The sequence below is a fragment of the Phalaenopsis equestris genome, unplaced genomic scaffold, assembly GCF_001263595.1.
Source record: "Phalaenopsis equestris unplaced genomic scaffold, ASM126359v1 Scaffold000240, whole genome shotgun sequence".
In the NCBI taxonomy this organism is placed as follows: domain Eukaryota; kingdom Viridiplantae; phylum Streptophyta; class Magnoliopsida; order Asparagales; family Orchidaceae; genus Phalaenopsis; species Phalaenopsis equestris.
The window spans coordinates 571709-584723 of NW_018164682.1; the positions used below are offsets into that span (position 1 = coordinate 571709).

The following is a 13015-nucleotide window of genomic DNA, read 5'->3' on the forward strand; positions in this document are numbered from 1 at the left end:
GGGAAAGAGAGAGAGGAAGTAGTGCATAGTGACTTGCCCCTTGGGACAAAATGGGGTATTTTTTGGGCCCTTGTGTTCCTTTTTATATATTTGAATATTTTTGGTATATGAATACGGTGAAGAGACTAAAGTCCCTTCTTGTAAGAAAATGCATGAGCGAAGTGAGAGGACAAAAGTTCTATTATATGAAAAGACCCCTCTGTTTATAGAAGAGGGAAGAAATTAAGGAAAATTACACTTATAACCCACTTTATGAGGGGTTGAACTAGCTATACTACTAATTACACCCCTGTTGGCCCAAGATCTTGTCGTTCTTTGACTCGAGATTGAAAAGGTGAATTGATCAGTGTTGTCGGTCGACCTTCTGAATCGGGACCGTTGGTCGGTCTATCCTTCAGATCTAGGCGATCGATTGGATTTCTTAAGTTGATCAGGCCGACTAATATTAGTCAGAAAGATGAGTCAGGTCGGTCATCAGTCTTCAATTCTTGGCGGGAAAATTCTTGTTGGCCGAGTAGACTTGTAACCTCAAGCTGAGGATGCCATGTGGGCATGTATCGTTGGGTCAATTCGGAAAACCCTGGCTAGCTGAGCCAATCCATTTTCCTGGGTCCTCAAGTTATTTTTCGGTGGTCCAGCTTTTTCATATCATTATTTCTTAAGTTGTCGGATGGTCTTAATATTCGTGCTAATATTTTTTCTGTACATATTTAGCCATTTGATTCTATTAGTTCTTGAAAGTGACATCTCTCATAAGAACAAGAGAATATAATGCAAAAAAATAAACAATACCTATGATTACTTAATAATGCAAAAACTGAACTCCCCTTGAATTTGGCGTCTGCGATTCTTAAAAATATGGAGTGAGAGGCGTTCTTTTCCCATCTTCCTCTGATTTTCTTCGCCTGGTATGTCTGAACTTAGATCGCAAGCATAGTGAATGAGTCGTCCTCCAAGGCTGATGCCAAGTACAACAAAGCCGCTTACTAGAGGGCTTTCAAGGATTTGAAGCGTGGAACTGACTCCCGCCCGAAAGTTGATCGAAAGCATAAGTTATTGGTGACGAAGCAGAGGATGCGCGATCCAGAGGATCAGGTGCGGTCCTCGAACTCGCTCCTCGCTCATCCCAATGAGGTGTGGGGAAAGAAGGTGGCTCGAAAGAGAGGGCTCGTGAGGAGAAAGGTCGCCTGGGAAAGATGTCTCGGGCAGAGTAAGATGGTTGTTTAAAGGAACGACCTATCGGCTCCTACTCAGACTCCGGCGCCACCATCCAGGGTAGCAAGGCAAGAAGTTATTGGTGTTTTGGTGTCGCCAAGTGCACAAGGTGTCACCGACCATCCTCCTCCAACCGAGGGATAGAAGACTGATGAGAAAGGGTTCTCTTTCACCATTTCGGAGTGGGAATGAATCATGGGTATGGAGGATGCATGTTGGGTGAATTTTCTTTTTTCGGATCTTGTTTTATATTGTCTTTTGATGCAGACGGCCTGATCAACAGAGAGTGACCCTCGACTACCCTTCATAGGAGGTTGATGTTGATCTAGTCGCCCAAGGCGGACTGAGAGTCTGCCAAGGGCGCTCTGCGCCAAGTCGGGGCTGGGAGCAGTTGTCCAAGTTTCCTTGGGAAGGCCCAAGCGAGGATGGCCGAAAGGTCGTAATCTTTTAGCTCAAAAGTTGTGTGAGATAGAAGATTCGCTCATCCAGGCAGAAAGATTTCCTTAGGTAGGGGAGATACACCTGTTGGTTGAGCGAGTGAATATATTAGAAAAGGTGGAGAAAGAGGTGGTTGTCATCCGTGCTCGGGAGGCCGCCCTTTGCAAATAAGTTTCATTTCCTGGGCGAACCTATGGTCATCTGCACAAGCTGAAATAGATAATGTATATAGGTTTAGACAATGGGGCAAACTTTTGAACAAACACCTGCTTTAGCGAGGATTTGTCTTAGCTGAAGGGGTTGCCGATAGTTTTGTAAAATATTTTCTTAAGTAAACATCGAGCTGCAGATGTAAAATATTTTTATTTATGAAATAAAAGTTTAAATATTTATATCTCGATTTGTGTTTGATTTGACCCCTTCTCGCAATTTCAGAGTGGTAAATGACATCATTGTCCAAAGATTATTTAACTTCCTTCCATTTTCTATAAATAGGGATGAGAGTTTAGGGAATCCTCGCACGACTGTTCTAGCTTCTTGAGTTCATTTTGTCGATTTCTTCTTTCATCACTTTCTTTCTTCATCTTGTTTTCATGGCTCACAAATATTTACAAGAGCTCTTCAGTTCCATTCTATTTGAGGAAGTTTCGATCCTGACAGTGTGCCAGTGGAATACCTTCAAAAGTCCTTTGTTTATGGGCAGTCGGTAGTTTTGAGGACGGTCGGAAGTAGTGATTGAACGGCCGATGTAAATGGCAAAAACTTGATCTTCTACCGAAAAGAATTTAAATGTGAAATGAGTCAACAATTCTGCAAGGAGCTGTGGAGGATCCTCCACTACGGTGTCATTCCCGCACATGTGATGCAAAATCAGTTGTTGTCATCATGACCCTCGACATCTTTCTCCTGCAACTGATTATCCCGTGGCTAACCAGCCGCATTTCTTATTTCTTCAACTTTAAGATCAGTCGAGATGGTATATGGTGTCATTGACAGGCCCCAATCTCTGGCTTGTGAGACTTACGAATAAAATCAAGAACTGAAAGCTGAAGTTTCTAGTTGGTTCCTGCCATGGAGGCTAGGGGATCGGAATCTGGCTCATTGCAAGCACACCCAAAATAATCAAGAACCTTCCAAGACCCCTAAGAGAGTAAAGGGTATGATCGAGGGGTGAGAGTTGTCAGTACATCACTACATGAACTCCAACATAACATCTTAAACAAGTCGGAGGAGTTCGCGGTCACGACCAATGAACTTTGGAGGCCTCCGACGCCCAGGAAGCAAAGCGAAAAGTGGAGGTTGCAGCAAAAGCGGTTGGAAAGAAACTGAGGGTGGAAGACCGCAGAATCGTCAATCCCTGCGAGGGCCAAAACACTAAAGGTATGGGGCTTGGTTCTATTTCACTTAGAAAATTACTTCATTTTTGCATCTTTCAAAGAGTTCTTGCAAACTGGTCGGAAGGATTTCTTGTCAAGTGCTGGGACTTTCAGAGTTCGATAGGACTCTTCCAAGACACTTAGTTTCTTCTAACTGAGCAATGAGGAAGAGGATGACGCATCTCCAGCCAGAGCCAAGATGGCCAAACAGCTTGGTGTTCCCTTCATCGACGACGGGTCGAGGAGCGACGCAAGCCCACCGTTGCCCATTTCTCTATCTGATTCTAGTACTAAGGCCAACGACGAGGTGGAGTCAGACCGCCAGGAGGAAGGCACTCCCCACCATAAGGGAAGACTCCTGTTGAGGACATTTTCCCACCTCCTCGGTTTGAACGAAAGGGTTCTCCTCTGAGGTGGGTTCCTTCCATGGATGACGATAACAAAGTTTAGTTGATCTTCGTTAGGCTTTTCACCATGGTGGATATAGAGATGGATTGGTACATGGAGATGCCCACAGCAGCGAAATATCCTTGTCTCCCAGCAAAAGTGGTCCGCTCTGATTCCTTTGAGCTGATGTTGAGGAGTATGGGCAGTGTGGAATTCAGTCAAAGTAGCAATCGATTCCACCTGATGGCATGGTCGGTCGACCACTGTCAGGCAAAGGCCTTCTGTCAGATGAGGAGGAGAAGGCAACTGCCGAGTAAAAGATGGTCGAGGTGATAGCCCATAGGCAGGAAGCACATCAAAGAGCTATCCAAACAGAGAAAGTGTTGAAGTTCTTCGTCGAAAGTCGGACGAGGGAGTCGATTTGGATGAACTTTGGCTAGCGTGAGTTAATCATTTTCCTAGGTCCCCTGATCATTTTTCGGTGCTCCAACCTTGTCATGTCATTCTTTCTTAGGCTGACGGACTGCCTCGATATTCGTGTGAACACGTTTTTTTTCTGTGCAGTGTGTATATATAGATATATATATATATATATTACTGGAAAGAATATATTTCGTGATACATCTGATGCTACTACTTCAATACAGAATGAAGTAAGAAATTCATTTATAATTGACTCATCAATGATATCTAGTACAAGGTCAGGCCTTGATTTTTAAGTTAAAATTTTAAAAATTATAAAATAAAAATAAAATTATGCCTCAGATTAGCATTTTGGCACATTAATCCTTGCAGACAACAATCCAGATAAAATACTGGCGCGCATATGTTGCTACTGCTCATGCCTGTGCTCTCATCATTGGCAACCACCCTGTGGGGCAAGGAGGTTAAAAAATTATATAAATTAGATTTGTGTAATACAGTTAATCCTCCAAACTGTAAATTATTTGGCTTTAACGATGAAAAATCATTTGATAGTTAATATATGCAATCAGTGTTAAACCTCTCCATCTTATGGGTATAGTTTAAAACTATTTCAACTAAATACAAATTTGGCTCTAATGCAATAAGACAACAATAAAACAAAACTATGTAAGCAGACGATAAGTATAAAAGTTGTCTTGACAACAAATAAATTACATAGCGTGAAAGTATGTGTGGCCTAGTGGTTAAAAGAGAAGGTTATTTTTCCAAGGTCACGAGTTCAAGTGATGTGCTAAGGATTTATTGCTCAACATTCCCACCCTACAAAAACATAGATTAACTAACAATGTTCAATGAATTAAACATTAACAATATTAGCAATGATGTTATTTAAGATTAATTCGTGCAAAAGTAAATTTAATGGTCAATTATGGCTGATTATAAATTTATTAATTTATAAATTAATAAAATTCATAATTATTTTATAAATTGAGCACAATTCATCAATTTCTGGCTAATTAATGCTACACTGCTTGGCACAATAGTAAATAACTGATGAAATAGTAATGAAGTCACTGCTTTTAAGTAACATGTTCTAAGATTTATATTCACTGTCATTCCCACAAAAAATAATACATAGATTAATAAATAATGGTAAAAGATTAAATAATAATTATTTAGTAAAATAACAGTTAAGATTAATTTGGTGCAAAATCAATTCATTGACTGATTATGGTTGACTAGCAATTATTTAATTAATACATTAATAAAATTTCATAATTAATTTATAAATTGATAGCAATTCACCAGTTTCTAATTAATTAATGCTACATTGATCTGTCATAATGTAAATGAGTGATGAAATAATTAATTAACGCTATATTGATCTGCCATAAACTAAATGAGTGATGAAATAATGATTGTCACAAATTGAGTAATCCCAATAACTAAAATAATTAATTATGCAACGTAAAAATTAGAATTAAATTATTTTTAATATTTTAGGATTTATTTTAACATAAATTGGCATTTGCATTTTTTAGGTTCATTTTACATTAAATTAGGAAGAATTATCTTTTTAATAATTTTTTGTTAAATTTTGAATTAGTACAATAATATTTGACAAAATTTCAAAATTGAACTTATTTTGCAACCCTATTTTTGTAAATAAAGGAGTCATGTTATATACTTCTTTGAAGAAGAAAATACATTTGGGTGTAACATTGAATTCACAATGATAAAATTTCAAAATAAATTTAGACACACTTCCTCTTGAACATCCATTTTTCACGTGTTAAGTTCGCATCAGCACTCTCATCTTTTTATCTACAACGTATAAGCATTAGCACAATATTATACTTATATGAGACTCAACAACTCTAAAATACTTCATACTTGTAAAAGATTTTCAAAAAAAACATGCCAAATGATAGGAGTAAAATCATTTATATTATAGAAACCTTAAGCAAATATAATAAACCATACTTCTCATAATTAGTGTTATTTCATATATAATGCGTCCCAGAGGTGTGCCAAAGGTTCCAGAAAGAGTTGAAATGTTTTGGAAAAAAGAGTGAGACAAGACAAAAGGCTTGACCGGAACAATGTTCTAAAGTGAACAGAGTTCATGTGCCTAACATGACACATGAGACACTTGCAATATCCGTGTTCATAGTTTTGTCTGATAGATGGTATGAGTGAAATCATAATATTATATTATAGAAACCTTAAAGTAAATATAATAAACCATACCTTTCATATAGTATTATTTCATATACAATGTCTCTCGAAGATGTCTGCCACAAGGTTCTAGAAAGTGTTGAAACTTTTACGGGAAAAAGAAAATGAGACAAGACAAAAGGCTTTACTGAAACTGTAATATATATAATCAAAGAAATAAATGAAAAATGGATTTTATTGGATCTATGTTTGTTCAAGCCAATCATCGTCTCGATTGGGTACTGGACGTCTCTTTTGAATCGGGGAAGAAATCGAAGGCGTGAATGAGAGGCGAAGGCAAGGCGAGTGAGAAGAACGACAGCAAAAGAAGAAGACTTACGTGTGAAACCCTAGTGGCAGCACTGTTGAAACGGAGTATGGCAATCGGCTTCGAGGGGTGGAAGAAGGAGAAAACATTTGTTAACATTGGATTCATCGCTGAGGGTTTCGTCGCATCCAAGAGAAGGCGTTGAAGCCAAAGGAGGAAGCATCGTGGGTGTCCTATGCGACGCGAGCATAAGGAGGAGGAAGAGGAGTTGAGTGCTTCTCTTACCGAGGTTTTGATGTCGTGCGAATGAGAAAACGATCGGCATCGAGGAAATAAGGATGAATCCTAGCTGGCGGTTGTGAAGAGACAAAGTCAAGGAGAAAGATCGACCAAGCCATTGCGTGTGGTAGTGTCTACAAGGCGAGTGTCCCGTGTGAGGAAAAGAGGAGCTGAAACCCTAGTGAGCCAAGCTGTTTCACGTGCGAGCGACATTGTGGACAGGAGAGGAAGAAGATCAAGCCAAGCATTTTCTATGCGAATTCCAGAAGAAAAAGAGGAGGAGGATTGTGTAGCTTATGTAAGGAAGAAGGGAGATGGGGGTGTTTCCGCCCTAGCTTGCAGGTTCAAGTAGAGAAAAAAATAGAGCTTCGAAGCACTTGATACTTGTGCATGGGATAATAATCCAAATTGTTTTGTGTAGCCAAGCAAGGTTGATCTCAATAGTAGTAGAGGTAAGGATTTTAAAAATATTAATTTATGAATTTCGTATATATGTTCAATTATTAATTATTAATAAATGGTTTAATTAAATTAGAGATTAAGTGAAGTATATTTAAGATAAATTTTAAATTTAGAATTATTTTAACTACGTCAGAAGTAAATACATATACATAAGAATAATATTAAATAAAGCTAACTATAAAATAAATAGAAATGAAAATGTTAGGATTTGAATGAATTAGTATATATTAAATCAAATAATTGAGCGTTGATATATGCATAAAATGATCACTTAGGCAGTTGATTAATTACTGTGAATATTTTTATAGGTATTAAATTAAAGAAGGCGAAGTTAAAATAAAAGATTGGAAATATAAAAGTACTTCATGTGGAATTGAGGTGAGTACTACTATTCTTAAATTATAGCATCATTCTTGTATTTCTTCTAAACTAGTTGTATGAATTATTATTCATGCTTGATTAATGCAATTAATTTCTCTATTCTTAAATTTTATCAACAATTCAATATAAATATTTATACTCTCATTATGAATATTAAATATTGCATATTGAGTGATATAAAATTGTGAATAATATGAACTGCAAAGATTGATTGTATGTGCTTGATTCACTATGATGAAGTCGCCCCTATATAATACTAGCAAAGGAATACTAAGACCCGTCCACATAAATTGAAAAATATATTGTTATTAAAGTATCTTAACTAGTATAATTTTTAAACGGTGCACTTGAGACTATTGTACAGAAATAAAATAAAATAGGCATGTTATTTATATAGTAAAACACCTTAAATATTATGAAATATTGCAAATAATCATATTCATAAACTATCAAATATTTTATTGATTTATTAAAACATTAATCGGCATCGGCATGCATATTATTTTTTTCTTGCAATATTCCTATAGTCTAACAATGTGAGTATTAATTGGCTTTTGTTAACTCAATGTTGTTGTAAACTAACATTTCTCATTATGATACTATAGTCTAGAAATATGAGTATTCATTGGCTTTGGTTAACTCACTGTTGTTTTAATCAAATATTTCAGGTTTAATTTATTGATTAAAGAATGAATAATATAAGAGAAAATATTTATAGACAGTGTGAATGACCTGACCTAAAGTAAATTTATAACTGCTTTAATTTAAATTCTAGTTGCTCTTTCATTTTCCCTTTTTGAATCATTAAGAGTGATAGAAAATAAAATTAAAAGTTTGATAAATAGCGTCAAACCATCTGTTATCGTCTTGTTTGATTCCAAGGCCCAGTTCAGGTCATGACAGAAATAAGTTTCTAAAATTATCATAGTTCACGTGCCTAATATGGCACACCTAGACATTAACAATATTCGTGTTTCATAGTTTTGTATGATAGAGTCAAAATAACTTAGCACATAACAGCCACTTGATATTCCTGCAACAGGATCTAACAAAATTACAAACCAAGTTCCACATCTTAGCCTTTAACTTCCAAATATTACATTTATTGTTCTAATTTACTTAATTAGAAAGAGATTCACTTACTAATAATCATCATTTGTAAATAGTATACAACAAAGTATGTGACTACAAATATCTTTGGTAAGCATCTCCAAACCCAATAAAAAAAAACCATGAACTTTGAATTAATCATTTTCCAACATACAAATATTTGATAACTTCAACACATGTTCTAAATAGTTAATTTATTACTCATTCATATGCCCTTTCAGCATATTTGAAAACCATATGAAAATTCTTTTCTTTGCTCTTCACTATTTATTGGTTGTCTAAGCATAAAAAACACATCATTAAAGTAGCTCCTTTAGCATAAAACCATTATCACCCATCCAAAGCCTATATAATAAAAGTCAAGGGTTGGCGTAAGGTTGAAAAAAAAATCATAAATCTATGTAAAATTTCATGAAATGAATCCAAATGTGACACTTAATAAACCACAAAGGGTGCGCATACAAGCAAAACGTGAAATCGTGTTTATATACTTGCAAGGATGAATGTGCACTTAGTGCATGTATCTTAAAGTCCATGATTTCATTTTAAAATATATATAGTGTTAAAAACAGGACTGGTATTTCTCACCAAAAGAAAGAACTCAAGAAAGAGCATACCTGCCACAAAACCAGAGAAGAAAAAATTCACCCATGCAAAAGTAAGTGACTGAAAGGAACATGGAAGCCAAAATTAGTAACTACCAATACATATATTCCACAGAATCAATTTTATTACCTGTGGAATGATCATTGAAAGGTTCTTCTTCATCATATCCATAGCCATGTTTGGATCGGAAAACATTTGTGCTTGAGGATTCTGAGCTTGGCCTTTTGAGACATGTAGAAGCCCATTTTCCTAAACCAAATAAATTTATTTCAGCTATCAAATGATGTTAGACAGAGATTGGTCCCCACATAAAGTTGGTTTTTATATCATGCTACACATTTTCATGTCAATGCTACCAAAATGGCTATCTATTCTAAAGTTAACACTATTCCAATATGTGATTATTAAGCCACATATGTCGAGGTTCTTTCCGTTCCCTCGATATTTTGGTAATGTTTTGGCTGTGTCATTTAACATCCATTTATTTTTTAATTTATGCCGTGAAAAATAACTTTTTATGACTATATTCACTAAAATGTTATAGCTGTCAAAAATCTAGTTTACTTTCTATAAAAGATAAACTGGTTAAAATAACACAATAGCTTTAGAAAAAAATCTTTTTCACAATAATTTTATGACTAATTTTATTGGAAATTGTCACTGCCACAATTAGACCAATAGTATGGAGTGTAACAAAGATTACTTTGCGCTTTTAAAACGTAGAGCTATGCAGATTAGAGAGTTTGAAGTGTCATTTAGGGTGCGTTTGGGGGAGCTTATTTACAGCAGTGGCGTTTTGAAAACGCCACCCGCTGTTTGAAAAATACGTTTAAATAACGTTCCAAAAACTCTGTCCGCGAATTTCCCGACCCCCCCCCCCCCCGCCTTCTCCTCTATTGCCTCCTCCCCTAGAAGGGATCTCTCGCGATCCCTTCTCTCCCGCCCGCGACGAAGAAAGCCTCGATGGCAACGAAGGGATCTCTCGCCTTCTCTCCCGCTCGCGACGAAAAATCCACGATGGCAACGAAGGGATCGCTCGCCTTCTCTCCCGCCCACGACGAAGAATCTGTCATGGCAACGAAGGGATCGCTCGCCTTCTCTCCCGCGAGGAAGAAATCGGATTACTCGTTACAGAGACCACCGAAACTCCCATCTTTCTCATCCTTCCGCACCGCTCCGACCAAGGAAAGTATCGCGCCCTACCTCCTCTTCGTTCCTCTTCATTCCTCTTCGTTCTTCCTATATAAAAATGCCCTTGTTCTTCCTCTTTTCTGCGATGCTTGGCCTCAAGAGCTTTTGTCAATAGCTATCCTTGTGAGTTCTTGTTGATTCCTACTTTTTCCCAACAAGCTCTTGCCCCCATGAGACACTGATGGCCCTACCCTGCCACTGCGAGGTCCAGTAGCGACTTTGATATCATGCCCTATGTTGTTTGTTCTTAGTTTGGATTAATTTTTACTAGTTCAAACCAAACACAAGAATTCTAAATACTTGAATTCCAAATACACTATATTCTAAATACATTTTAAAGTTCTCATGAATTTTCAATACTTTAACTGGTGAAGTAATCTAAATATCATTTCATTTATAGGTTCTAAAATATATCTGACCACAATCAGGGAGCTCTCTCTCTCATTTTTGGGGATGATGCTTGTCTCACAATGTTGATAGAAATTGATTATTTTTAATTTGTCGATCATATTCCTTGAATTTATCAACTCCATGATTTGGTGATTTTTGTTGTTATTTATGTTTGATGTATGTATCATTTGTGAGAAAAAAAAACTGGGTATTTTAGTTGCAGACACTTCATTTCTTATGCATAGGGGTAATGCTATAGCATAACATATGAAAAACACAATTCTGTCTCAATTTCAGTTTCGGCCTAGTTCTATTATGTTTTAATATTTAGGAGACCATCCAGTTACCCCATCATTTTTCTTACCAAGAATTCATTTTTTACATACTTAAATTGGATCTCATTCTGATCAATTTGTACTACACAACTTTCTTTGGCATTTGATACAATAATTAATCATTTGAAGTAACAAATTCAAATTTATATAAAATGTCAGTTTTAGCTACACCTTTGTTTTGAAAGAATTGAAGAAAATTGAATTAGTAATGGCTAAGATTTATTGTACTCTTGGAACTGTGATGATATTGATATCTTTGAATTTACATAAAATTAATCAATTTTTTTTTTTTACAGTGTAATTCCCTTCTTTTAGGGTTATTTGAAATATATTGTTCAATGACCATTGATAAATGATGCTAGTGAATTAAATTTTTATTTAGCCGTTACAATTCTATTACAAACAGCAACATTGCCCAGTGTCAGAATAGTCATTTACCCAAAAAAAAATTGCAAATTAGTTGTTTTGCAAACGCACTAATCAAACAGCTAAACAATTTTTTTCAGATCAGGGGCAGATTGGTCATTTATCCATAATCAGTTGTTTTTCAAACGCACAAGCCAAACAGCGAGTCAGCTTATCCAGATCAGCTGGTCATCAGCAGATTATCAGGATAAGCTACTTATCAGCATAAGCTGGATAAGCTGCAGCTGCCCCAAACATACCCTTAGAATGTACTTTAGTTTTTTACTCTTAATGTTGGCATGTAATTTACATAGAGTTGGTTTTGCATTTTACATACAAGGCTGAAACAAACAATAATACTATTTTGCAGCATCCTTAGAAAACCGAGATGAACAAAAATGCTACCTCTACTAGAATTATGTTGATAAAGTGCACAAATTTGCTGGAAAGTTTGCACGCAAAGGACACCAAGAGAGTAAATTATTGAGATCTACTAAACAAACCTTCTCCCAACAGAAAACAACAGAAAGAAGAAATATGTTTTAAGAAAAAACACAAAAAGCAACTCAATATAAGTAACGGGCTGCTAACAACAAATGTATAACCCAAATCAAGATATGGAGAAACTAGCTACATGTAAAATGTAAAGCTATTAAAAAAACCTAGGATAATCAAACCACCTCGTTGGTATAGTAAAATTTCCGAGCACGGAACGGCTTTACGGGAATAAAACCCCCTGCTGCTCTGAGGTTCCTTGCCCTAAGAATCAACTGCCTGCGAGAGATAAAAAGCCAATCAGCAAAAGACCGCTACCCTCTCAGTTCCTGCAACAGAAGAGCACGAGGTATGGGGTTTTTGAGAGAATTGAGAACTCGCCCTTCTCTGACGACTTTCGCGTCGGGAGCCTGGGAAGATCGCAAAAGCTTGGAAACGAAATAGCGGAGCACACCGATAAGGACCATAACCACCGATAGAGGAACTAGGACCCAATCCCTTATAGCGGTGTCGAGCATCAGATCTTCCGCCATTGGATCGATCACAAGAGGGTTGCGCAGCTCGTCGACCAAAAGCCGGCGGATAAACGAAGAAGGGAAAGATCGACAAAGCGTCCCCTCCCTCAAGCATTTATAGCTGTAAGAATTACTCGAATTCGGCTCAAATTAGTAAATAAATACATTTAAAAGAAAATTAATTTGAAGATTAAGTGAATGTTAATTAAATTTAAAGATAGGCTACTCTTATTAAGATTTAAGAACAAAGCTCAATAAACAATTTGTTAGGCACTCTATATTTATATAAATATTATTTAAATAAAATTTAATCAAATAAAAAATTATTTAATTATTTATTTAATTATATATAATAATTTAATATTAATATGCATATAAATTCAATGTATTTTTTTCTTTTTATTCAATAAATTTTATTTAAGTTATTTGATCACAAAAATTTTACTTAACAGTTAATGTGATATAATATATTTGAGTGTTATAATTGCAAAACGCAGAGTTTAGTTGTTAGATATGTAA

At 36.1% G+C, this 13015-nt stretch overlaps 1 protein-coding gene across 1 annotated transcript in view; it reads right to left on the reverse strand.

Annotated features, from left to right (window-relative positions):
- Positions 1–12598, reverse strand: part of LOC110024043 (ER membrane protein complex subunit 3) — a 14971-nt gene extending 2373 nt beyond the window's left edge. Inside the window, exons 1-4 of the mRNA XM_020723764.1 lie at positions 12363–12598; positions 12167–12260; positions 9295–9414; positions 9177–9225 (exon numbers count right to left, since the gene is read on the reverse strand). Coding sequence (XP_020579423.1) covers positions 9177–9225; positions 9295–9414; positions 12167–12260; positions 12363–12514 — 415 coding nt within the window. The 5' untranslated portion in view covers positions 12515–12598. The remainder of the gene's footprint in view (positions 1–9176; positions 9226–9294; positions 9415–12166; positions 12261–12362) is intronic.
- Between the last annotated feature and the right edge of the window lie 417 nt (positions 12599–13015).